The sequence below is a fragment of the Emiliania huxleyi genome (genome assembly GCF_000372725.1).
Source record: "Emiliania huxleyi CCMP1516 unplaced genomic scaffold EMIHUscaffold_69, whole genome shotgun sequence".
In the NCBI taxonomy this organism is placed as follows: Eukaryota; Haptophyta; order Isochrysidales; family Noelaerhabdaceae; genus Emiliania; species Emiliania huxleyi.
In genome coordinates, this window is record NW_005196830.1 from 495,648 (window position 1) to 520,971 (window position 25,324).

The 25,324-nt window shown below is 65.0% G+C and overlaps 6 protein-coding genes across 6 annotated transcripts; 4 read left to right on the top strand and 2 right to left on the bottom strand.

Moving 5' to 3' along the window:
• Positions 1–3,183: 3,183 nt before the first annotated feature.
• Positions 3,184–3,375, top strand: EMIHUDRAFT_59611 (hypothetical protein; the record flags this gene model as incomplete). The annotated part of the gene is made up of 1 exon (XM_005762207.1): positions 3,184–3,375. A coding segment is annotated over one exon (192 nt), but the record flags the coding sequence as incomplete, so codon positions are not given.
• A 2,315-nt stretch (positions 3,376–5,690) lies between these two features.
• Positions 5,691–6,682, bottom strand: Lhcf43 (light harvesting protein). Its single transcript, XM_005762208.1, has 2 exons — positions 6,563–6,682; positions 5,691–6,456 (listed from the first exon to the last, which is right to left on the bottom strand). The coding sequence occupies exons 1-2, from the start codon at positions 6,662–6,664 to the stop codon at positions 5,893–5,895; spliced, it is 666 nt and encodes a 221-aa protein (XP_005762265.1). The 5' UTR covers positions 6,665–6,682; the 3' UTR covers positions 5,691–5,892.
• A 517-nt stretch (positions 6,683–7,199) lies between these two features.
• On the top strand, positions 7,200–9,220 carry EMIHUDRAFT_428148 (hypothetical protein). Its single transcript, XM_005762209.1, has 4 exons — positions 7,200–7,933; positions 8,057–8,241; positions 8,638–8,763; positions 8,831–9,220. Exons 1-4 carry the CDS (start codon positions 7,251–7,253, stop codon positions 8,962–8,964), a joined length of 1,128 nt encoding a protein of 375 aa, XP_005762266.1. The 5' UTR covers positions 7,200–7,250; the 3' UTR covers positions 8,965–9,220.
• Positions 9,221–18,491: 9,271 nt separating this feature from the next.
• On the bottom strand, positions 18,492–19,965 carry HVCN1 (voltage-gated H+ channel; the record flags this gene model as incomplete). The annotated part of the gene is made up of 5 exons (XM_005762242.1): positions 18,492–18,660; positions 18,756–18,985; positions 19,054–19,161; positions 19,266–19,344; positions 19,532–19,965. The coding sequence occupies 5 exons, from the start codon at positions 19,963–19,965 to the stop codon at positions 18,492–18,494; spliced, it is 1,020 nt and encodes a 339-aa protein (XP_005762299.1).
• Positions 19,966–20,552: 587 nt separating this feature from the next.
• EMIHUDRAFT_105563 (hypothetical protein) lies at positions 20,553–21,258 on the top strand (the record flags this gene model as incomplete). Its single annotated transcript, XM_005762210.1, has 2 exons — positions 20,553–20,600; positions 20,998–21,258. The coding sequence occupies 2 exons, from the start codon at positions 20,553–20,555 to the stop codon at positions 21,256–21,258; spliced, it is 309 nt and encodes a 102-aa protein (XP_005762267.1).
• Positions 21,259–21,864: 606 nt separating this feature from the next.
• On the top strand, positions 21,865–24,966 carry EMIHUDRAFT_216464 (hypothetical protein; the record flags this gene model as incomplete). The annotated part of the gene is made up of 5 exons (XM_005762211.1): positions 21,865–22,047; positions 22,243–23,349; positions 23,511–23,792; positions 23,851–24,447; positions 24,640–24,966. The coding sequence occupies 5 exons, from the start codon at positions 21,865–21,867 to the stop codon at positions 24,964–24,966; spliced, it is 2,496 nt and encodes an 831-aa protein (XP_005762268.1).
• Positions 24,967–25,324: the final 358 nt, after the last annotated feature.

Below are 25,324 nucleotides of genomic sequence, written 5' to 3' on the forward strand. Positions count from 1 at the left end.
GGAGGAGGGCGGAGAGACGTGGACGGAAGCAGCAGCGCTCCGTCTGAGAAGCCCACAGCCGGGAGCGGTGCTGGCGGCGCGGCCGAGTCCGCAGCTATGGCCGGCTTGCTGAGCGGGGCGCCGCAGGCGAGCCCAAGCTGCATCCCGACTGCGAGGAGCGAGGCCCCGCGATGCACGTACACTGCCGCGGCGCCGGACGCGCCTTGGTTGACGGAGGTGATCGAGTTGTTCTCAAAGACGGAGTGAAAGACCTCCAAGGAGCCGCCCACGTCGACGCTCGCCACGGCGAAGGAGGTCTCGGTGGCGCTGAGGTCGAAGACGCTGTTGTCTCTCACGCTGGAGCGGAGGAGGCGCGCACGGCCGCCGTGCCGGACCCACAGCACGCCCCCTCGGCGGGACTCCTCCGTCATGCCCGACGTGCCCAAATCGCGACCCTCGCACTCGGCGAGCTCGCTGCCTTGGCTCAGCGTCAGGTTGCCCTCGACGTACGCGGTGCCGGAGAGCTTCGAGTGGCAGCGCAGGATGGACGAGTTGGCCATGTCGAGCGTGCCCCCGCGGCTGACGTAGGCGGCAGAGCCGAGACCGCGCACCATCTCCAACTCACACTCCTGTACTAGCGAGTCGGACATCACGACGAGCGCCTCAGAGCCGATCGAAAGCCCGCCGCCCTCGTGATGCGCCCTGCAGCGCAGCACCTGCACCTCCGAGGCGTGCAGCGTCCCGCCGTGAATGGTGACGCCACCGCCGCAGCCCTCGCCCGGTCCAGACGACTGAATGTCCTCTCCGGTCGCCGCGCCTTGCTCTCGTGGCTGGTGGCGAGAGTGCGTGAAGGGGGTCCCGGCCGTGCAGCTCTCAAAGGTCGTGCGCCGCAGCCGGGCCGCCGTGTACAGCAGGTAGATGCCACCGCCCCCCCTGCCAGCCTCGCAGCTCTCCATCGTCACATCCGTCGCGGCCACGCGGGTCGTGGCGCCCGCCCAGACGCCGCCGCCCGACTGCAGCGCCTTGCAATGCCTGAGGTAAGGTAAGGTAAGGTGAACTTCTCCACACACCCACAAAAGTGGTGGGACGATGGGACTGCCTGAGCTCGCTGCGGTCGACCTCGATCAGGGCGCCGTCGTCCACAAAGATGCCGCCGCCGTTGCCAGAGGCGGTGCTCTCCTCGATGAGCGAGTCCGACAGCAGCAGCTGAGCGCCGTCGGCGACGAAGATGGCGCCTCCATCGCCAGCGGCGGTGCACCAGCGCAGCTCTGAGTGGCGAATCTCAGCCACGGCGCCCAAGAGAGCGATGCAGCCCGCCTCGCGAGCGGCCGAGGAGTCGAGAAAGAGGCTATCCTCGACGAGGAGCGACCCTCCGAGTACAAACAGACTGCCCCCGTCCAGAGCCCGCGCCCTCATCAGCGTGCAGCCCCGCAAGCGAACGTTCCCGTGGTGGCAGGCGATCGCGCCGCCGTATCGCGTCTGGGCGCCGCTGCGAATCACCGAGTCGAATGAGAAGAAGTCGAGGTCGGCGAGAGCGGACTGGTCAACGGCGTCCATCGGGCGGTGGGAGTGGACGTAGGCCATGCACTGGTCGAACAGCACGCTGTTCGCGTTGAGGGTGCTGCCAGGGCCGACCATCACGCAGCCGCCGCCGCCGCTGGCATCGCTCGAGTTTGCCCACCCAGCGCTGAGTGTCAGCGCTGAGAGCCTCAGTGTCCCGCGATTGGTGACCACGAAGGCGCGCGAGCGAAAGCCCGCATCGATGACGTGGCTGCCGTCACCGGCGAGGGTGACATCGATGCCATCGATCAGGACAGCTGCCCCATCCAGGTGGAATTTGGAGGAGCCGTTGAGGGCAACTCGCAGCGTACGCTGCGGGTGCCTCGCTTGGCGCGCAATGCTCTGGCGAATCTCGCTCACGCTCGAAGCGACGACCCAAGTCTCCTCCTCTGCCTCCGCCGCTACCTCCGCCGCTACCTCCGCCGCTGCCTCTGCCTCGGTCGCCGTCTCCGCTGACGCTGCCGCCGCCGCCGCCGCCTCTGCTGCCGCCGCCGCTGCCTTTGCCCTGCTGCCGAGTTCGAGCGCCGCCATCAGCACGCTCAGCAGCTTCGCCGGTGAAGGGTTGGGCGGCGGCGGGGGAGAGGGCGGCGCCGGTGGCGCCAACGGAGTGCCGTACAATGTCCAATCGTTTATTACGGCCGACACCACGCCTGAAGAAACCTGAGCCGCGGTGTGAGGCTCGACTGGAGCTTGCGGCGGCGGCGGCACAGGCGGCGGCAATGGGAGAGGCGGCGGCAGCAGCGGCGCTGGCGGCACGCTCGTCAAGTCCCACTGGCTCCAGTCATTGAGGGTCGCCTGTGGAGCGGCTGCGCCGTCGGCGGCAAGTGCGAGCAACAGCAGCATCAACGTGCTGGCCCAGGGCCGGGCGATGGCCTCCCTTCCACTTCAGCTGGGCCTTTCAAGGACGACTAGCACCTGCTTTTCTTTTTTAATCCTTAAACAGATGTTTCGGTACGGATCATGTAGTCCCCACAATCGCTGTGTGGGATCGCTTGTCATGTGAGAGCGCGGCTTGTGTTTAAATGAAATCGGGGGCACGGGACGCGGCACAAACGGGAGGATCTCTCTCTCTCTCAAACGGGGCACAAACGCCAAGAAAGAAAGAAAACGCACAACCCAAGGGAGGGATGGGAGGACGGCACGCCGCCACCACACAGCGATTTTCAGAAATTATTGTTTTCTCTGCGTTATTTGGAGTTTCCCGGCAACCTCGCGCTTCTAGCCATGGTGGCGCTGCGCAGTTCTACGACGCTGCTTCTAGCCATCGCCGCCGCCGCCGCCGCCGCGCTGGCGCCTCCGGCTCGGCTGCGCGGGCTCGCCGGTGATGCGACGCCGCAGGCCCGCCGCGTCGAGGGCCGGGAGGCGGCCGCTCTCGCCCAGCCGGTGGCAGAGCTGTGCGCCGAGGCCATTCTGCTGGCGGACGGGCGGACTGAGAGGGCGATCCTGGCCTCGGCCCTCGCCCGCGACCTGCGGCAGCGCGTCGGCGGCAGCCGGAGCGGCAGCGGCGCACTGTGGGTCGCTCAGGACGCCGACAGCAACGTCGTCGCGAGCTGCGCGATCGAGGTGGGTCGCCTCTCGCCGGCGGCGCTGGACGAAAATCGGCTGCGCGGGCAGAACCCGCTCGAGGCGGACGTGGCCGAGCGGCCGCTCCTCTCCTCCCTCGCCGTCAGCCCGGACTGGCGGCGGCGCGGGCTGGCGCAGCGGCTGTGCCGCGAGGCGGAGGGGCTCGCGAGGGAGTGGGGGTACGATGAGGTGCTGCTCAAGGTGGAGCGGGACAACCGGCGCGCGCGCAAGCTCTACCGCAAGCTCGGCTACCGAGACGTCGCCGTCGACGCCGGCGCCGAGCGGCCAGAGGCGGGAGAGATAGAGAGGCGACACAGAGTGAGGCGAGACGGTGGCTCCGACCACCGACGCGTTGTTGTTGATGGCACGGCAGGGGAGGACAGGTCACGGGAGCGACACTCGCACATACAGACTGGCCACTCTGACCTGACTGTCACACACACAGACACACAGTACACACACGCGCACACGCACGCACGAACACGCACACACACACGCACGCACACGCATGCGTGTGTGCTCACGCACACACGCACGCGCACGCACACACACAAGAATCCCCGCCAGCGGGCCTGTCACACTCCGTGAGCGCGCGTCGCAGGCGGGGCCGGGCGGTGTCCGGTACGTGCCGACGGTGCAGGTCGCCATGCGCAAGGACCTGAGAAGGCCCCCCGCCGACACGGTCGCCGCCGCCGCCGCCGCCGTCGCCGCCGCCGCCGCCATCGCCGCCGCCGCCTACTTGGGCGCAGTGCTCCATGACGACGCGGCCGCCGTCGCCGCCCTGGTGGCGGACGGCCGCGCCGGCGCCGCGCTGGAGCGGGTGGGGCAGCTCGTCACCGCGGCATTGCCCTCCTCGCTGCCTGGCCTCCGCGGGCTCTGAGGTTGAGTACTACAACGACTCTCTCTCTCTCTCTCTCTCTCTCTCTCTCTCTCTCTCTCTCTCTCTCTCTCTCTCTCTCTCTCTCTCTCTCTCTCTCTCTCTCTCTCTCTCTCTCTCTCTCTCTCTGAGTGTGTGGAGGGCCTCAGGCACGAGGAAACATTTGGGTTCGGGTGGCGACGAATTTCTTATTTTCAACCGGGACCCCTTCGGCACTTTGATCACACCACATCTTGGTTGCTTCCAGCTTCGACTGCGCCGCTGCTCCGCTGCCACTGCTCCGCTGCTTCAATGGCCAAGTTCCTCCGCCCCTCTCTCCGCCACCGCGGGATCCAGAACGTCGCCGCGGCGGAGCGAGGCCACCTCCCAACCCTGTCAAAGCGCGAGCCATGGCTTCAGGCGCGGTCTTCTCTTCTCCAGCGGCCGCCCGCCAAGCCGCTCCCGTCCCACCGGGCCGGCGATCCCGAGACTGCGTGGGCGGATCGGAACAATATGCTCGAGCGCATTGCACTAGTTGCGAGGTGCGACGGCTTCTCGGCCTTTGATGCAGAGGGCGTCGGCCGCCTTGTCGGAGAGCTCAGGCCGACGCTCGGCCTAGAGGTGGAGTCGCTGCTGCCTCTCTTCGCAAATCTGGGAGTCATTAAGAACGTGCGCTCCATGGCGTGCGAACGAGAGCACTCGCTCAAGGCGCAAAAGCAGGCGGCCGAACACGCCGTCCGCCACCTCGAAGACACCGTCGCCGCCCTCGAGGCGCACCTGCGCGACCCGCTCCGGCGGTCGGCCGACTCGGCGCCCGGGGAGGTGCTTTGCTCGCGGCTGCTGGGACTAACCAGCGGCATGCGAGTTAGCCCGCCGTACAGCGCCGTGGGTGGCCTCTCTGGCCTTGTCGACCGCATCAAGGTGCGCTACGACGCGCAGGCGCGCACGCTTCGCGAGGAGGGCTTCCGGGCGAGCGCCTTGCTCAAGGAGATTGGCCGCGGCGACCTGGCCAGTTTCCGCGTCGTGGAGGTTGTCATCGCGGACCGCGAGCGGTTGCTGCAGCAAAAGGTAAGTGCCGTCCTCGAGGGCCTGGGGGCGAGGTCGCTGCGCGTGCTGATGGAGGACCGCGCCACGGCGGAAAGACAGGAGGCGGCGGCGGCGGGCTGGGAGGCGGCGAGGGAGGCGGTGGCGGTCACCGAGGGGGCGACGGGCGGCAGCGCCGCGTAGTGGACGAAGGGCAGGCCGGGGAACTGGCGGCTCGGACAGAGCCAGACAGTGCGCTAGAGGGCGGTGTGACGTGGTGACTGAGGTGTGTGTGGCTGTGGGAGGGGTAGTTTTGGGGCTGAGGGTTGGAAAGTGCTCGTCAAGTATGCGCAGTAATGGATGGGGCCGACTTTTCTGCCACTCTAGTCCTCAGTCGGACAGGCGTCTGGCCGCTCGCGCCCTCGCCCTCGCGCTGCCCCTCCTCGCTCCTGAGCAGCTGGAGCTCCTGCGGAGTGCGGTGCGCTCCTCCTCGCAAATGTCTTGGTTTGGCGGGCACGCTGAGGGGGGGGGGGGGGGGTCTCACACGACACGCACACGGTCTGCAGAGAACTCGTGTGCGCTTGGGTTGGTCAGTGGGTCAGTCGCGCGGTTCGCGCGAGTATCGAGATCACGAAGATCCACGTCCACCGGCCTCAGGCCTCACGCGATCAGCCCACAGCCGACACGGGGGGGGGGACTCACGTGAAGGAGCGAAAGTGCTTGTGCACATAACAACCAAAAACAAAACCATATTCGAGACTCTCCGGGCCACCGCCCGGGTGAGTAACGCGCGAGTAGCGAGCAAAGAAGTGAGCGACAACACAGTGAGAAGAGAGAGAGCCGGAGAGCGACGTAAACGGTCCAGCACACGTATCACGGGGAGAGGGAGGAGCCACGCTGCCGGGGGCAGCTCAGAAGGAGGCGTCGCCCCAGTACGCGCCCCACGTCTGGCCCGTGACCGCCTCCTGCGCCAGGAAGCCGGCAGCGGCGATCATGCCGAGGCGGCCGTGCGACAGCTCGCGCTCCTGCATGAGGCGCAGGTCCTTCTCGTTGCCCGGCGCGAGGTTGAGGGGGTCAAAGTTGAGGTAGCCAGGGTAGTAGTCTGGGCGGAGGGCGGACGGCGCCTTGCCCGTCTTGGGGTCCACCTTGGCCCACCCCACGCGGATGCGGTAGAGCTCTGCGTTGCCGATGCCGATGGTCATGACGATCCACAGCCAGAAGGGCAGCTGGGGGATCTGGTCAATGGCCGGGCCGCCGTCGCCGGAGAAGAGCGGGTGGAAGCGCTCCTGCACGAGGAAGCCGGTCGCCGCGAGCATGCCGACGCGGCCGTGCGCCAGCTCCGCCTCACGCAGCCGGTAGACCTCGCCCTTGCTCTTGCCCTCGAGGAAGCCGGCGGGATCGAAGTTGCCGAGGATGTTGTCGCCGCCGGGCAGGCCGAACGCAAACTCGTCGGCGAGCGGGTCCTTCTTGGCGGACTGGAGGGCGGGAGGGAGGAGGCGTGAGGCCGCGGTGGTGCGAGCAGGCGTGACGTGTGGCGCGATGGCTTTGGCGGCGCTGGCGCGATAGCTTGTGGGTGCACACCTTCTTGCGCATCGCGACGGCCATGCGCGGCGACACCTTGGGGGTTGCGACGAGCGCGGGGCCGGCTAGCGAGAGCGGCGAGGAGAGGAACGCGAGCGACATGGTGAGGAAAGGAGAGGTGATGACGATGCTTCTGCGACGCTTCCGAGACGCTTCCGAGACGCTTCCGAGACGCTTCCGAGACGCTTCCGAGACGCTGCTGGTCGATTCCTCGACATTTCCGATGCTTTTCGCGACACTTTCATTTCCGATGGTTAACAAACAACCGACGTTCACGCGTGCAATCATTCGCACGCGGTTATTCCGGCGATGTCAAGGTCGTCTGTCCCCTCAGCAGGCAGCAGCGGGGATGGGAGCACGGTCGGAAGGGAGGGCGCTTTTGTCGCTTTCGGCGAGAGCGTTCTTTCTACCGGAACATGGTCGTGGGGCATGGGCCCTACTGCGAGGAGGGAGAGGGGGGGGGGGGGTGAGTATTCTTGCCGCCGCGTGCACGCACGCAGCAGCCGCCGCGGCAGAGACGAGCCGCGGCGACGGCCGCAACTGATAACTGCCATCACACTCACACACACAAACAGAACAACACAAAAAACACCTCGGCTGCGAAAATTCTCATTGCAAAACGATTCGACTCGGCCAGCGGCCGTCTCCCTCGCGGCCGCCTCTTCCCTCGCGGCCTGCACACACACACATGCTGCTCGCGGCTGCCCTCTCTGTCGTGCGGCCGGCTGCGGTCGCTAGCAGCCGGCAATCTGTCTCGCGCGGCGGCCGGCCCTCGATGGCCGCGTCGCGCCTCGAGCAGCTCGCCGCGGTGACCACCCTCTCGATAGACACCGGAGACCTCGACGTCATTGCCGAGTACGCAAAGACGGGCAGCATAACCGACGCGACGACGAACCCGCTGTTTGTGAGCCAGGCGGGCCTCAGCGGCGACGAGCGGTACGTCGCGTTTGTCGACGCGGCCGTGCGCTACGCCAAGGCGAACGCCGACGGCGACGGCGCCGTGCTCGAGCTGGCGATGGACCGGCTCGCGGTGGAGCTCGGCCTCGAGATCGTAAAGCTGGTGCCCGGGTACGTGTCCACCGAGGTGGACATCCGCGAGTCCTTCAACACCGCCGAGTCGCTCCGCCGCGCGCGCCGCATCATCGCCATGTACGAGGCCGAGGGCGTCGACCGCTCGCGCGTGCTGGTCAAGCTGGCGGGGACGTGGGAGGGGATCCAGGCGGCGCGCGAGCTCGAGCGGGAGGGCATCCGGTGCAACATCACCCTCATCTTCGGCTTCATCCAAGCCGTCGCTGCTGCACAGGCCGGCGCCCGCCTCATCTCGCCCTTCCCCGGCCGCATCAAGGACTGGCACTCTGCAAACGGAGGCGAGTCCACCTGCGAGCCGAGCGATGACCCCGGAACCTTCTAGGAACCTTCTAGGAGCCTTCTCCTAGGCGAGTCCACCTACGAGCCGAGCGATGACCCCGGAACCTTCTAGGAACCTTCTAGGAGCCTTCTCCTAGGCGAGTCCACCTACGAGCCGAGCGATGACCCCGGAGTCAAGTGCGTGCGGCGCATCTACGCGTACTACAAGGCGCACGGGCACGACGGCACCATCTGCATGCCCGCGTCGTGGCGGCCCTCGCGCGGACCGTCGGACCCTGCCTTCGCCACCGACGAGATCGTCGCTCTCGCCGGTCTGTGCTGGGACACGCTGCTCACCACACGCCCACTGACACGCACCCACGACACGCCCACTGACACGCCCACGACACGTCCACTGACACGTCCACTGACACGTCCACGACACGTCCACTGACACGTCCACTGACACGTCCACTGACACGTCTACTGACACGTCCGCTGACACGTCCACTGACACGTCCACTGACACGCCCGCTGACACGTCCACTGACACGTCCACTGACACGTCCACTGACACGTCCACTGACACGCCCGCTGACACGTCCACTGACACGTCCACTGACACGCCCACTGACACGTCCGCTGACTCGTCCACGACCGGCGTGGACCGGATGACGGTATCCCGCCTCCGAGATCACCCGAGATCACCCGAGATCATCCGAGATTAGGCGTGGACCGGATGACGATCCCGCCCCCGCTGCTGGCCAGCCTGGCGGAGAGCGAGGCGCCCCTCGCCCGCGCCCTGCAGCCGGACGTCGCCGCCGCCGCCTGCTCGGACCCGATCGTCGGCGGAGGAGAGACATCTCCGAGTCTCAGCTGCGGAGCCCGTTCACGCTTGCACGCGTCATCCGCTGTGAGCAGGCGACATGTCCGAGTCTCAGTTCCGGCTCGCGCTCAACGCCGACGTGTGCGCCACCACCAAGATGGCCGAGGGGATCAACGCCTTTGTCGCCGAGACGCTCAAGCTGGAGCAGGCGCTCCGCGCGAAGCTGTGAGCGGCCGGGAAGTGGCATTGTGAGGCGTCGATGGGTCTGTCCGGAAGCGGCGGAGGCGGGGTCAGGGCTCGCGCAGGATAGATAGTCGTGGGAGGCAGAGGCGCGTGGTGGCGACCCGCCGCCGCACAGCTCTCAGCGCGCGCGCCGCGCGAGGGGCCTCGGCGCGAGGCGCGCGGTCCCGCTCATCGTCGTGTAGCGCCGAGGAGGGCCACATCCGCGAGAGTGTATTTGTTCTTGTCAAGTATTTTTTCTTGTCACCCGCATATGAAGAGAGCTCTCTCTCTCACAATTGCGCGCGCTCGCTCTAATATGATTATATAACTAATGAGTAATGTGGACTTAGGACAAAAACACACAAAATCTCTCGCTCTCATCAATGACAATGTGTGTAATGCGTAATGTGTGGAGAGCACTTATTGTTGGTTCATGGAGCTAAGCGCCTAAGGACCACGGGAAATATTGAACTTTTGAATATATTCTCAAATAGTTAGAGAGGCGATCAATATCAATATAAATAGTTAGAGGAGAGGCTGGGCCTGGGGCTGGGCTGGTCCAGGACCGTCAGGTTGGACTCAACATATCAATATATCCAGCGATGGGGGTCCATCCTGGGCTTGAAAGTGGCTCTAAATCGTTAAAAACGGGCCAAAATCGCTTCGAATCGCTTAAACCGCATTGAAAATCGCCTTGAACTCGCGATTTTTTCGATTTCAGCCCACATCTAGGCAATGTTTGGGACAAATCAGCGATCAATATGTCAATATATTGTCAATAGTTAGAGGGGATGCTGTCAATAATCAATATCAATAGTTACAGGGCGAGAATCAATCTTTCCCGTGGTCCTTACATGGAGCACTTTTGGAGCACTTGGAGTGCAGTCAGTAACCGCACATCCAGGGCCGGGGAGCTAAGAAGCGCACCCAGCGGGCCGGATGATTGGCATCGGGTTGCGGGCAAGAGAGCCCTAGCCCCGGGGGTGCGCGTTCGCAGGGCAAGGGCCTTAAAGTAAACACGGGTCTCCGAGGGTTAGTCCCGCGTACCGGGTTTCCCCTTAACTTTTGGATCTTGAATATGCGGCGACACACCGCCGCACAACGGGTGACACGTCCAAGGCAGCCACGCTGTTCGACCGGCTCCTCGCGACACGGCAAGCCGACGCGTACCAGCTCGGCGTGTCATGCTCAAGGCGTGTAAGTGGCAGCGACGTGCAGAGAGCGCTGCTTCGTCGGGCGGAGGGGAGGGCGGCGTGGTGCCCGACGTGTCTACGTACAACCCCGCATCTTAGAGAAGCATATTACCTCAAGATGCGCATATCATCTGTACGGTGTCGGTGTCGCGTTTTTGCTTTTTGCCCTCGCTTTTTCGGTTTTTGTTTTTCGATTTCGTTTGATTAGACATTAGAGTGTACACATGTATTTTTATGGCACTTGAGTATTTGAATCTGAACCCGAACGACACCGATTACGTTACGCTCCGGTCTATGACTGTATGACTACCCGCCGGGTCAGTCCTCCCCTTCCTCACCCGCATGCCTCCGAGCTCCACCCGAGATTACCCGAGATCAGTCCTCCTCGTCGGGCACCCGCATGCCGCCGAGCTCGAGCCCGAACCATCGCGTCACCTGCACAGCGGGCCCGGGGCATGGTCAGATGGGAGGGAGTCGCGGGTAGTGGTTCTCCTACATATCACTGGTTGGACTGGCGGGTCAGGTCGTGGCTAAGTTGGCCCTCATCCGTGGTGTCCGCGTACCGTGGGCACGCTGTACCGGTCACCCATGGCGCGGCCGAGGTCGGGCCCATCCACTGGCAGCCCCGCCTCCTCCCAGCCTATGTCAGGGCGGGGGGGCGTGTCTCGTGCCGCTCGGCGCACAAAGACGGCCGAGTACGCGCCGTCTCGGGCGTGTGCGCTAGTTGGAAGGCGGGGGTCTGTCTCGGGGGTCTGTCTCTCGCACCTGGGCCTCGAGATACGGGGAGATGTGGGGAGATGTGGGGAGATATCCCGCATCTGGCTTCGAGATGTGGGGAGATGTGGGGAGATATCCCGCATCTGGCCCTCCCGCCCAGCCGACGCCGGATCGACGCGAGCCGGTCGATGTGGGACTGCTGGTTGGAGACGGGCTGCTGCAGCGGGTAGAGGAACACCGACTGGCGCGTCGCCGAGCGGTAGAGCAGCCGGACGCCTCCGTCGTCGCGCAGCACAAACTCGACGTCGTCGGTGCCGTCCGTGGGCACCGCCGAAGGGCCGGTCGCGCGCAAGTAGCGCCCGCCGTCGTCCTGCTCGACGATGCGCAAGCCGGGCTCCTCGGCCACCGCCGCGGCGACACTGCGCCACGCCCGCGCCGCGTCGGCCGCCTCCTGCGCGCTGATCGGGCTCCATGGCGGCGCAAACTTGCTCGGGTTTGAGATTGCCGACGTGGAGAGGCAGGCCTCGTCGGCGGCGCAGCTGCGCACCCTGCCACCGGCCAGCCCGTAGCCTTGGCAGGTCACGGTCGTGGCGGAGGGAGTCGATGCCGTCGTGCACTTGCGTCCCACGTCGCCCGTGATGGTGGCGGCGCGGGCGGCGAGCGGCGGAAAGCAGAGCGACGCGGAGAGGGCTAGCCCCGCGTGGAGCGCGGCGCGGCGATGCGGGCTGCTGGTGTGGTGGATGTGCGCGAGAGCTTGCCGGCTGGCCTCACTGCCGATCACAGCCGGCCGCGCGACAGAGAGGGCAGCCAGGGCAGCCGCGATCGATGCGGCCAGCATTATGTCTGTGCACTGAGGGCGCGCACAGGAAAAGAAGCAAGAAGATGCAAGGAGAAAAGAAAACGTCAGATGTGCGGGACCTCTGTGGCTGGACGCGTACCGAAGTGGCGAAGGACAGCGACGCGACGCGGCGAAATGGGCCCTTACCCCGCTCTGCCACTATGACCCGGTTTCGCGCCCCGCGAGGTCTCTTGGGCGATGCCGATCCCCCTCTGCGTGGCCGACTCTACACACAGCGAGCCTTCCTGTCTCCCTGCCACCTCGACGCCAAGCTTGCCGCCGAGGTTCTCCACCTCTCGAGCTATGGCCAATTCTTGTCGCCTCGTCGACAAGGCAGGTGGAGCATCGACGACCGCCCTCTTCACCTACGCGCGCCTCTGGCTCTTCTCCGAACAGGTTCTGATGGTTCGCCAAGATTTCCTGGTGCCGGTGTTCTGGCCCACACGGATGCAGCTCGCGCTCTTCACGTTCGCATTCTTGCGGCCCAGCCGCGTTGCGCTGGGTCTCTGCGTGGCTATGCGTATCAGCATGTACACCGCACAGGCGCCCATGATCTGGGATTCGTCCATCTGGGCCAACTTCACGGACTGCTGCTTTCTCTCCTCGCTCGTCTTGTGCGCCGACGCCGACGTGCTGCGTGGAACTGGCGATACCGTGCGCGTCATGATGGGCATGTTCTACGTCGCAGCAGGCTTTTGGAAGCTGAACAGCGCGTTTCTCGATGCCACTGTCTCGTGCGGCTCCATCTACGTCGCCTCGCTTTTGGCGTATCTCCCGCCCGCGCTCACACCAGCGTGGCTCGTGAAGCCTGCCCTGGCCGCTGCGCCTCTGATGACGATCGCAGGCGAGATGGTCCTCGGCGTCTGCTTGCTCTCGTCCAGCCGTCCGGCGCGGCGTGCTGGCATGCTCCTCTCGGGGCTGCTGCACTTCGCCATCGCCATCACGCCGCACCCCAACTCGGTGCCCACGTTCGGTGTGATGTGCATGGTACGCATGTTCCACGTGATGCCCCACGCCTGGACAGCCACGCTGCGGGAGGCTCTCGCGCCGCCCGGCGACCGCCGTGGCCTCGCCATCCGAGCGGCGGGCGCCGCGCTCGTAGCTGGCTCGTGTGGCTTCACCTCCACTCCGGGCTTCACGGTCGACTACGCCATCCCACTTCAGTTTGCACTCTGCCTCAGCGCCGCCCGCGCAGCGCTGCACGCGGCAGCGGCGGCAGCCGTCAGTGAGTCACCCGAGCGACGCGGTCCGAGCGCGCTGCTGCGGGTGGTCAATGCGCTGTTGGTCCTTGGCGTGTTTGGGTATGCCTTCCTCTCGCAGCCTCTGGGTCTCATGGACATTGGCGCCGCGTCGCCCTTTGCCTCGATCCGGCTGCACGGCGGGTCGAACCACCTGCTGATGCCCACGGGCCTTCTGCAGCGCTGGGCCGGCGACGACTTCTCACGCTCCGACCTCTTTGGGGGCGGGGTCGTCCGCGTGACGCGCACCGACAGCGCGTACCTCAACGCTCTCTGGCCGGCGAATTGCACGGGCGAGCTGCGCCCTCGCATCACGAGCCTTCTGCGCGACGGAAGGCACATCGCGCTGCAATTCAACCCGACCGCGCGGCGCACGCTCGGCCCGTTCCTGCGCGAGCACTTTATGCACCGCTGGCGGCCTGAGAGCGGCGCGCCCTTTGAGGCGTTCACCATCCCCGCCTTCGAGCTGCGGCGAACGCTCGAGGAGGTGCGCCAGAGTCGCGAGGCGTTTGCCATAGAGTATGAGCGCCTCCCGGGCGTCGTGGGCGACGAGGCTTGGCGCACGGCCGCCTGGCGCTCGCGCGTGGCATACACCGAGGACGGGCGGGGCGGGCGGACGTGCCGCGCCAAGGCAGCCGGGGCGCACTTTTGGGCCGAGTGTGCAGACGACGAGATCGTGGTGCGCCCCTTCCCGCCCGGGCTGGGCGGCCTCTACCTTTGGAAGACGGCGCTGTGGTTTGCGTATCCCATCATCGAGGGCATCGAGGAGCTGCCGTGCATGGACTGACGGCGGCAGGAAGCGGGTGGGCGGGTGTATTATAGGAAGGTGACGACACAGCCAGGCTCGGCCTGGACACCAGTGTATATTTTGAGGCGTTAAAAAAACCAAAAAGAAAGAAAAAAGTCCACCGCTGTGGCTCTCTGGTGCCACCGATTCTCGCTGTCCGCCGACTTCTCCGCCTGGATCTGGCGCCCTCGCCGCCTCCGCCCAGCCCACCTCCACCATCACCGCCGCCGCCTTCTCCGCCGCCGCCATCGCCACCTCCTCCCTCGCCCCCACCGCCCAGCCCGCCGCCGCCCAGCCCGCCACCGCCCAGCCCGCCGCGCCGCCCTCGCCGTCGACAAGGAGAATAGAAATGGGAGCCCCGGGAAGGTTACACCACACACGCCCACACACCCGCACACCCACACACGCACACACCCACACGCGACACACCCACACGCCCACACACCCACACACCCACACACGCCCACACTCCCACACACCCACCACACGCACACACACACACACACACACACACACACACACACACACACACACACACACACACACACACACACACACACACACACACACACACACACACACACACACACACACACACACACACACACACACACACACACACACACACACACACACACACACACACACACGCACACACCCGCACACCCACACACCCACACACACACACCACACACCCACACCCACACCCACACCCACACCCGCCCCCCACCTCGCCCACGCAGAAATCGCCAACCAAAATCGCCCCCCCCCTCCCCCAACCAAGCAGCGACGCTGACGAGTGACGGCCAAAGCCGGCATGTATGGAAAAGAAAGAAAGTCGTCAGCCGATGGAAGGGAGAGGGACAGACAGCAGAATCTTGGAGACCGCCGTGATTGATGATAGAAAGGCGATGAACAGTCTGGCTCGACATCTTGAATCACTTGGAGCACTTGGAGTGCAGTCATTAACCGCACATCCAGGGCCGGGGAGCTCAGAAGCGCACCCAGCGGGCCGGATGATTGGCATCGGGTTGCGGGCAAGAAAGCCCTAGCCCTGGGGGTGCGCGTTCGCAGGGCAAGGGCCTTAAAGTAAACACCCGCCCGGGGGTGCGCGGTCGCAGGGCCATAACACGTCTCCGAGGGATGGTTCCGTGTACCGGGTTACCCCTTAACTGCAGAACGCACCCTCTTCCTCGACCGTGGGGGGGGGGTGCGCAGTCGCAGGGCCATAATCAAGTTTTAAACCTCATCAATATCCGCCCTCGTCCTCCTCGCACATTTCGAAGCAGGCCGTTCATGTCAGGGCATGTCCATAATCCGTTTGCTGATGTCAACAAAGTTTACATCACCGCTGCCGGCCCTAGCGCCGTCACCAACGCCCCCCTCACCATCGCCGCCGTCACCGACGCCGGCACCACAACGATCTCTCAGGCGTCGCCCTGAAGATGGGAGTTATTCGCAAAGCCGCTGGGGCCAGTATCGCCGACTTTCTGAGACAGAGGTGACCAAGTGCGAGGGCTGCAACAACATCAATGGGCCAGGCGAGTGCTGGAACACCTGCGGCGACGCAGCCGGGCTCTGCTCCAAATGCGACGGCACGCTGGGCACACCGGGGGCGTGCTGCCAAAACGGGAAGTCCGACGATCCTCCCGAATGCCTGTGGGTGCCCAACACCAGCTATTTGTACGATGGCTACCATACGTGCGTGCTGCTCCCACCTGGACCGCCCTCGCTGCCGCCGCCCTCGCTGCCGCCGCCCTCGCTGCCGCCGCCCCCGCCGCCCCCGCCGCCGCCACCGACGTCTCCGCCCGCGCCGCCTTGTGGGCCGGGCTACGGGCAAGTCGCGGGCGATGTCGCCAACGCCGGTGCAATCAACGGCGTCGGCAACAACATGGCGATCACCGGCTGCGACGTGTGCTCCGACGCTTGCGACAACGAGCCGTTGTGTATGTCGTACGAGTGCAGCGCGGTGCAGCTCCTGTGCAACCTCAACACGCAGACCTGGCCCGACGGGTACCCGAGCTCGAACGCGGACTACGAGGACTTCGCCTTCTGCGTCAAGCTTCAGCCGCCGCCGCCCTCGCCCCCGCCCTCGCTCCCGCCGCCGCCACCGACGTCTCCGCCCGCGCCGCCTTGTGGGCCGGGCTACGGGCAAGTCGCGGGCGATGTCGCCAACGCCGGTGCAATCAACGGCGTCGGCAACAACATGGCGATCACCGGCTGCGACGTGTGCTCCGACGCTTGCGACAACGAGCCGTTGTGTATGTCGTACGAGTGCAGCGCGGTGCAGCTCCTGTGCAACCTCAACACGCAGACCTGGCCCGACGGGTACCCGAGCTCGAACGCGGACTACGAGGACTTCGCCTTCTGCGTCAAGCTTCAGCCGCCGCCGCCCTCGCCCCCGCCCTCGCTCCCGCCGCCGCCACCGACGCCTCCGCCCGCGCCGCCTTGTGGGCCGGGCTACGGGCAAGTCGCGGGCGATGTCGCCAACGCCGGTGCAATCAACGGCGTCGGAAACAACATGGCGATCACCGGCTGCGACGTGTGCTCCGACGCTTGCGACAACGAGCCGTTGTGTATGTCGTACGAGTGCAGCGCGGTGCAGCTCCTGTGCAACCTCAACACGCAGACCTGGCCCGACGGGTACCCGAGCTCGAACGCGGACTACGAGGACTTCGCCTTCTGCGTCAAGCTTCAGCCGCCGCCGCCCTCGCCCCCGCCCTCGCTCCCGCCGCCGCCACCGACGCCTCCGCCCGCGCCGCCGCTGCCGCCGCCCTCGCTGCCGCCGCCCTCGCTGCCGCCGTCCCCACTGCTGCCCGAGGTCCGACTCGGACAACGACGGCTCACCAGATGCGGAGGAGGGCATGGCCGACAACGACAGTGACGGCACACCCAACAGCCTCGACCCCGACTCCGATGGTGACGGCTTGCCCGACGCTGAGGAGCACGGCAGCGACGCCGATAGCGACGGCCTCCTAGACCGCGACGAGAGCAACACCGCCGACGCCAACAGCGATGGCATCCTAGACGCCATGGACTCCACCACGCCTGCTTTGGTTCGTCAGGACCCCCATGTTCACTTCGCGCACGGCGGTCGGGCTGACTTCCGGGGCCGCAACGGAGCTTACTACAACTTCTTCTCTTCGCCTCGCCTAGCCGTCAACGTCAAGACTGAGGATGCGACGTTCCGGCTACACGGCGGCAAGCTCATCGTCCATGGCAGCTTCCTCACCGAGGCGCATATCGTCGCTGGCTCCTCAAACCCCGCTCCCGCCCACGCCTCCTTCTTTTCCCATTCGCTGAACGACGAGAACTGGGGGTGGAACGTCATCAATGGGACATGCAAAAACCGCCGCTTCAAGTTCGGAAAGTGGGGGTTCAAGCAGTGTGGTGAGCTCAGAATTGAGATGACCTTCTCCACCGCCACCTTCACCCTCGGCAACTGGACCATTACTGTGCGGGGCAACCACGTTTACGATTGGATCTCGGGACCGAAGCACCGCATTGATGTCAGCTTCAGTGCGAAGGGCGACGCCGCCACGCGATCTCTGCCGCATGGAATCATCGGACAATCCTTCGCCTCGGCTGCGCCACGGTATGGCCTGCTAGACGATTACCCCAAGGCCGGCGAGTTCACGACCTCGGCGATGGGAGAGGGCGCGATTGAGGGGGAGGCTACTATGTACGAGATGCCTTCTTCTCATGCCACGGACTATGCCTTCTCGCGCTTCCACAAGGCAGAAGCTGCAATCGACATAGATCCGCTGCTAGCGCTCGGTGCGAGCGCTGCCACCGTCCAGGAGCAGGACGTGTAACGATCCACTCGTTCAGGAGCAGGCGCGAATCGTTCTGCGTGGGATGGGAGGGGGGCTGGCCTAAGGCCTAAGAGTTTGGGTTTCGGGTTCCTGAGGGAGGGTGTAGAGGATGTAGAGTGTGTAGAGCGCTGTGAACTGTATGTAGAGATGTAGAGCCGCTGTGTAGAGCTCTACATCCGGCCGGCGCGGGACGGACCGCGTGCGTGCGTTGTAGAGCGAAACCCTATGGCAGGCGGGAGGGTACGCGCCCTCGTATAATGGTGAATGCTCAACCGCTCCAGCCAGCCGCTTACGGCTGGTGAAGAATCAGTCAGCCTCGGACTGGGACACCAGCGCGGTGTGTATATGGGTTCCCTTGGTATTACAGCTGGGTGGGATGCCGCGCCGTTATTTTCCGCGAGTTCAGGGTATCGCTCGGGAGGCCCACCCCGGGCCGACCACGGGTATATCTTGAACACAATGCTATTTCTTTTTTCAGGTGTACCTGTGTTTAGCGCCAGTCAGTGGACAGTGCGCGCCAGTCCCGTGCCCCTAGTGTTGTGCTAGCTCCGGCCGCAGCCCCGCCCAGCCGCCCTTAGTTCGTCCCCTCAGTAGAGAAGACTAATCCTGGGGGAAGCAACCAGCACTCTCTGCTATTCTCTCAGTGCGGCAGACAAGAAGATATGGTGACGTGCACCAGTTCTGACAGCTCCGACAGCGTCTGACAGCAACATCTGACAGCTCCGACAGCACCCGACAGCTACAGATCACCTCTGATGTCAGACAAGCACCCGACAGCACCCGACAGCACCGACAGCACCTGACAGCTGGTCCGACAGAGGCACCTGACAGTGCCTGACAGTGCCCGACAGCCCGACAGATCACCTGACAGCACCTGGCAGCCTGACAGCCAGGGCTCAGCCCCCACAAACACAACGGTGCGGGGAGGTTTGGTCTTTGGAAACGGTTAGCCGATATCATCCACGCCAGGGTCGTCAGGCGGCGCCCTCGCGCTGGCCCGCTCCTCCTCCTCCGCCCATTCCGACAGGAGGTCGAGCTCGGCCCGCAGCTCCCTCACTACCTCCTTCAGATTGTCGGTCGAGCTGGCCCGCTCGGTGCTCGCAAACATGGCGTGTCTGTTGCAAGTATACGCAAGTCATGGGTGCAGCGGCGCGCTCTACTCGGCATGAACGAAAATGGAATGAGGTGGACTCCGCATCTAGGCGCGAGCCCGATCCGCAGCAGCCGCCACAAGCGGAGGAACATGACGAGCCCGATCAGGTCGGAGAGCCCCGCCGTGTTGTAGAAGACGCACTCGAGCACTAGCGACGCTGAGACGATGACGATGTCGAGCACATAGTACACGTTCGAGAAGAAGTCGCGCAGACCACTCGCCGCGAGCAGCGTCAGCAGCTCAATCTCAAAGAGGCTCAGGATCGCGACGCTCGCCCAGGTTAGCACCTAGGGAGGGAGGCAGAGGCCTCCCGACGTCTGAATCAGGAATCGCGTGCAGGACCTCGGGTGAGCGCCGCATGCGCAGTGTGCACGGCGGGGTGCGCGTGCTCGTCGCAGCCCACGCCGTGCGGGCCCTCCACCGTGCCCTTGCCGCACAGGCTATGATGCCCGCCGTGCTCCGCCTCGGCGACAGAGGGGGGCGGCGGTGAGGTGTGGCGGCGGTCAGGAGGAGGGAGATGGCGGGGAGGAGAAGAGAGGCGGCGGAACGGAGAGAGGGAGCCCTCGCCTCGGCGAGATAGCGCAGCGTGTGGTGCTCGCCCTCCTCTCCTGCGGCGCAGCAGCTGACCGTGTCGCGCTTGGCTAGCCTGCGCGAGCCACCAAAGAGGCTGGCTTCGTGAGCGCTGAGCGTGAGGCCCCTTTGTGGCGTGTCAGAGTCTGGGTCTGAGGGAGTCGGGGGAGGCTCTTGTCTGCTTGTTTGGCGAGCCTGTACGCCTCGTGCGCAATACGTGTGTTCCGCGTGTGCGATTGCTCCCTCGTCCGTGCGAAGCTGACCTGCACGACGGGTACTCGAGATCGAGGCAGATCTCGGTGATGACGATCAGCATGTCCAACACGAGCAGAAGGATGAAAAAGAGCTGCACGCGGTGGCTATGCAGCAGGTGCAGGCACCGGCGCTGCCAGGAATCTGCCCCGTGCTCGGCGTGCGCTTTCTCCACCTCCGCGCGCGCGGAGAGCAGCTGCGCCTTGAGCGGCTTCCCAAAGGCCCTCGCCCCGTACCTGGTCTTTGGCGAGGTGACTTCTGACGCCCCCGCCGCCTCAAGCGCGTCCATTGCTGCGTAGACCGCTTGCCTCTTGGCCCGGAGTGTGTTTTCCCTCGGATTAGCCTTCAGTTTCCTCTCTAGCTTCTCGGGCGAGTGGACTTCCTTTACTCGTCCACCTTCCAATCGGCTAGTCGGCGGCGGCTGCAGCGTCTGGATCTCCGCCATCGCAAAGAGAGGGATGATGAGCGCTCACGGTCGCTAAGCCATATCCAGAGGCCCGGAAACGGTTGAGGTGATCCGTGTCCGGGCGCGGGGGCGGGCCTCCTCGCATTTACGCGATTTTTGAGATCGCTGTGATGCCCCGAGGTCTCGAGAGCCTACAATGCGATGCGAGTTAATGCGCAGTTCTTCTCTGCACTATAGCCCTTGAGAAAAAGCTCGCATTATGCAAACCTGTGCCTGTGTCCTAGGAAGTAGACTGGGAGGGGTACTCCCAAAGGCAAGAGGAGGTCTGGAGAGGCCCACAGCGGTCAGGAGAGGCCCCAAGAGGGTGCTAGATGAGAGTCAGCAGAGCGCGCCGTCTCGGCGGCTATGGGCAAGTGGGCTGAGAGACCAGAGGGATTTTATTCTCGGCCGGAAGTGCGCGGCTTAACTTCTAATAAATTGTGCCAGGTGTATCCGGGGGCGGGCAGCACGGAACCGATTTTTATTCGGCGCAGACCTTAGCTTCCTGAGTCACCAGAAAATCCCAACGATCCTTGAGCGGAGGCCGCCTTAGCCACTTTTCCGGCCTCTCCGGAGAATCAGAGAGAATGGCTACCAAAGCCCAGCATGGCACCCGCGGGCAAAGCTGCCCCCAGGTCCCTAGAGCCCATGGGCATTCCCAAAGGATATGTCAGCGTGAGGTGAGGGCGCAACGGTGGGGGCTCTCACCAGCCCCTCAAAGTCGGGGCTCTCGGGAGGCGGTCAGAGGGGCGGGCAAGGGCACGTGGGAGAAGGGTCAGTGCGGCCCACAAGGTGTGAGCTACCCCCTCTCCTAGGTGTGGCTCTACAGCCCCTGAGACCCCCTAGGCTGGGCACCATCAGCTTGGGCAGAGGTCCTCGGGGTGGGGAGAGAGGGAGCTCCCCTTTTCAGCCCCCCCCAACCGCGCATTAACTCGCATCCCATTGTACTAAGAAAATTTTATACGGAATACGTCGCTTTTGGAATACGTTGGGAAAGTTTTTGGAATACGTATTCCACCTCCCCCACCTCAGCACATCTCCGCTGTCGCGCGCCGCGTGCTCGCGCAGCCGGTCTGCGCGTCGGCGGCCGAGCGCAACAGGTCCGTCTACGGGGCAATCAAGACGACGGCGCGCGGGCAAATGGGCCACGCCGTCGCCGACAAGCGCGTCTACTGCCACGAGGCGTTCCACCTCAAGGGCAAGCTTCAGACCGCCGGCTACAAGCAGGCGGTCGAGAAGTGGGACACCGACTCCGACTCGGACAGCTCGGACGAGGAGGACCTCAAGATGTGAGGCAAGCGCGGCGGCGGCAGGGGCGGTGTGGGGGGGTGGGCGGTGGGGACGCTGCTGTGAGCACGTCGGACGCCACGCGCGGGACCTCCTTACGGTGCGCGCCGCGCACGCACGCGCGCGGCTCGCACGCACGCGCGCGTGCGCGTACAGTCTTTCTTATAGCTTATACACAGTCGGCACGCGCGTTCCACGCGTGCCCCGCTGAATACAAATACTACCCATTCTAGAGCTGTTTTGGAATACGTGGAATACGTATTCACAGAGTAGGCTCGAGAGAGCTTGGAGTCTTAAGGATCGTCCGCGGTAGCAGAGAGGATGGGGGTTCGGGCTCTCTTACTCTGCCTTCGCCCGCCCACGACGGCAGGGCCTCGGTCGGTACTCGATCGAGTATATCAACAGGTTCTGGCGAGCAGCGAGCGCGGAGAAGTGTGCGACTGTGCGGCGGCGCCGGTGAGAGATGTTGTGTTGGCGTTCTCACTCCAAGCGCCGCGATCTACATGCCGCATTTGATTTCACGAGCAAATTCATGAAAAACCACAGCTGAAGCACGGGCTCAGCCCGACGCCGCGCTCTATCAAGCTCCGAGTGTGGTCGGGACCAGCCAGCATGCTCGTGAAGGCAGCCTGGCTCCTCCTCGTCGCTGCCGCGAGCGCAGATGTTTACATGCACACCCTGCGCGGCTCCAACAACCGGCTCGACGAGGGCGACGGCAACGCCAACAACCAGAATCGCCTCTTCGACTCACAGAATAATGCGGCGGCGAGTTCGGCTCTCGCTCGCTCCAAGCCTGTCTGCACCCACACTCACCCAGCTGCGCGTTGCTAGGGTGGATACGGCTACGGCGGCTCTGCACAGAACCCGGCCGAACCGCTGCGCTTCATCTGCGGCTCTGAAATTGCACGCACCGCACCTGATGCGTCTAGCACCTGATGCGCATGTGGACACCGGGTCTCACCTAGCATCGCCGCCCCGACGTCCGATCAGGTTCTCAAGTGGACGACCCAGCACTCGTGCGGATCCGAGAACGCCGAGTGCCAGATCGTCATTCAGTGGATGTTCAACGACGACGACTCCACGCCTGCTGGGCTGCCTCCCGCGCCCGACGGAGTCGGAGAGGGGCCGCTTCGCGACGGAACCGACGGCAATACGCAGAACGTCAACGCGCCGCTCCTGATCCGAGGCCTACATGAGCCGCTCTCCTACTATCGCATGTGCGAGGATCGGAAGCGGAACGGTGGCTTGTACGCCGCAGACCAGGACATCGACAACGACAACACCGAAGCAGACGAGACTCGGCAAAACCCAGACGGCACGAGGTACGGGTACGAGTGCCCCGAGGAGCGTGACTACTATCCGTACTGGCACCCCTCCCCATGGCGCGACATTGCGGTCCTGACCAACAACCTCGAGATGCAGCCCTTCTACGAAGCCAACTCGCAGAACGTCGCCGAGAAGAACTACTGCGCGGGTGAGTCGAGCAACCCGGAGCGCTGGAGCAACGGCATTCGCGAGGCCAACTCGGCGAGGCGCTGCGGCGAGGCTGGCGGAGATTGGGTGGCAGCAGAGCCCTTTGGCACCGATACCGTCCAGGTCCTTCCCATCCTCGCGTTCCAGCGGGACAACCACCTGGGCAACCTCGACACGGGCTACGAAGCAAACTACACGTGGACCGTCCCGTGCGGCATGGGCCCCGGCGGCTCGGACACGATCGAGAACGCCGTGGTGCGCATTCGGTACAACATCACCACGGCCGACACTCGTGTCTGCGCGGCGCCGCAGTACAAGACGCGGCAGGAGTGCAACGAGGCGGGCTACATTTGGTCGGCCTTCCACCTGACGGCGGACTATAACGACGACGATCTCGACAGCGACCCGCCGCTGCCGGAGCAGGACCCTTACGTCTCGATGAATGGGTTTCTGCGCGGCACCGGCGGCGTCGACTCGCTGCTGCAGCTCGCAATGAACACAAATCAATTTGGCCGTACGTTCCAGGACCGCTCCCACCGCTTCTCGATCCAACCACGCCCTGCGGGAGTGCCAGCTGAGGCGCGGATCCACAACCTCGGCGTCAAGGGCAAGCGCGGCAACATCGTGCAGGCGTATCCCGCGACGGAGTACGACTGGGACGGGCCAGAAGAGGCTCGCAGCGCCTGCAGCACCCGCGCGCACTCTCTGACTCCCCCTCTGAGTCTCAGTCTCCCCCTCATACGTGCGCCCACTCCCCGCGGTGCCTGCCTGGGTGTGTGCTTCAGATGGACGCGGCGGACTTCATCCACGTGCACTGGACCGGGAACGACAAGACGAACGGCGCGGGCGAGGGCAAGGAGGGCACGGATAGGCACAACCTCGTCGAGATCGACACGCTCGGACACAACGTGCCCGTCGACCCTCGCTCGCCCGACTCGATGTTCAATGTCAACGCGGAGATCAACCTGGAGCCGTCCTCCTCGCCCTTTGGCGGTGCACGCAGCCAGGCAGAGCTCGCGCACCAGTTTGCGCTGTCCAAGCAGCAGGCGTCCTACCGCAACCGCACGGTGCATGTCCTGCGCAGCCCGCTGCTAAGCCCCACCCCCCGCGCCTTGCCCGCGACAGAACTGCGCCGTCTCGCTCAACGAGAACCTCAACGACCAGGCAAAGGACAATTGCGCCAAGCTCAACCGCGCGGAGGCCACGGTCGACCTCGGCCTCATCCAGCCAAAGCCAAACGAGGACGGTAGCCGCAAGTGCTACAAGTTCATGAGCAGCCGCAACAACAACTTCAGCAACCGGCGGCAGGTTGCCACCCTCTGCGTCACGGACGGGGAGAAGTTCCCGCCACAGCCCCTTCCTCCGGGCGATGTCGCGGTGCAAAAGGCCGCGCGCAGGCGGCTGCAGGATGCCGGCGACGGCGGCGGTGCCGAGGTGATTGTGTCGTGGATGTCGGCGCACCAGGCGCTGGCCACGGGCACTGACCTCAAGCCCTACCTCGTCAACAAGGGCGCGGCTGCCCACGCGGGCGGCTACCACAACCCAGTCGCGAGCAACTTCTCTGTCGAATACTCGGTTGACGGCTCCAGCTGGGCCGAGGCCCCCACGGCCTGCTCGCTGTCGCCCTGCACCGTCTCGGGCATCCCAGACGCGGGCATGGTGGCCTTCCGGGTTCGCGCCTACAGCGACGCTGGCGTCGGATCGGACCCGTCCCCCGTCGTGGTGCTGCGCATCGAGCCTCTCGAATCCTCGCCGCCGTCGCCGCCGCCGTCGCCGTCGCCGAGCCCGCCGCCGAGCCCGTCGCCCCTCCCGCCGCCGCCCGCACCCGGACTCCCTCCGGGCGCAACTGCGCCGCCCCCGAACCCGACTGCACCGCCCCCGAACCCGGCTGCGCCACCGCCCCCGGGCGCCCAGGCGGCTGAGCCCCCGAGCGCGGTGCAGCCGCCACTCGATGCTCCCCCCGGCCCGCCGGCAGCGCCTGGCACCAACACGAGCAGCGACGGCTATGGAGGCGGCACGAGCCTGACGGCCCTGTCGGCGTGCGGGCCCGGAGAGGAGCTGTCCACGGAGGCCATAATGATTGCGATCGGAGGCGGCGTCGCCCTCGCCGTGCTGCTCATCGCCGCCGCGGTGGCCGCCTACTACTGCTGCCGCCGCAGGCCCGCCACGGCAAAGACGGCACCAAAGACGACCCTTGAGCAGACCTACAACGTGGGCAAGCAGTACTCGGGCGACATCTAGAAGGGCTGCGTGGCGCCGGGCGCCGCCGCGGTGAAGGTGGGTACAGCAATTGGCAGCTTCCCGGCCGGGCCGTGGCGTGCAGCTGAGGAAGGTGGAGTCCGCAGACGCGACAGATTCTCTTTTGCCGGATGCTGCGGTCTCGGCGACCGCAGCGTTCTTCGCGCTGTCGAGTAAGTAAGATAAGCTCACTCTGATGTTGACTGTTGCGACTTTGCGGTGTGATAGCACTCCTCCCGACACACACACGTGTTGAATACCAATTAGGTCAAGCCAAACCGTAGATACTGATGTGTGCCACCGTCGCAGGAGCGGGAAGGACCTCAAAACTCTCTCCATGCTAAAGCCGTACAGTGTAAAA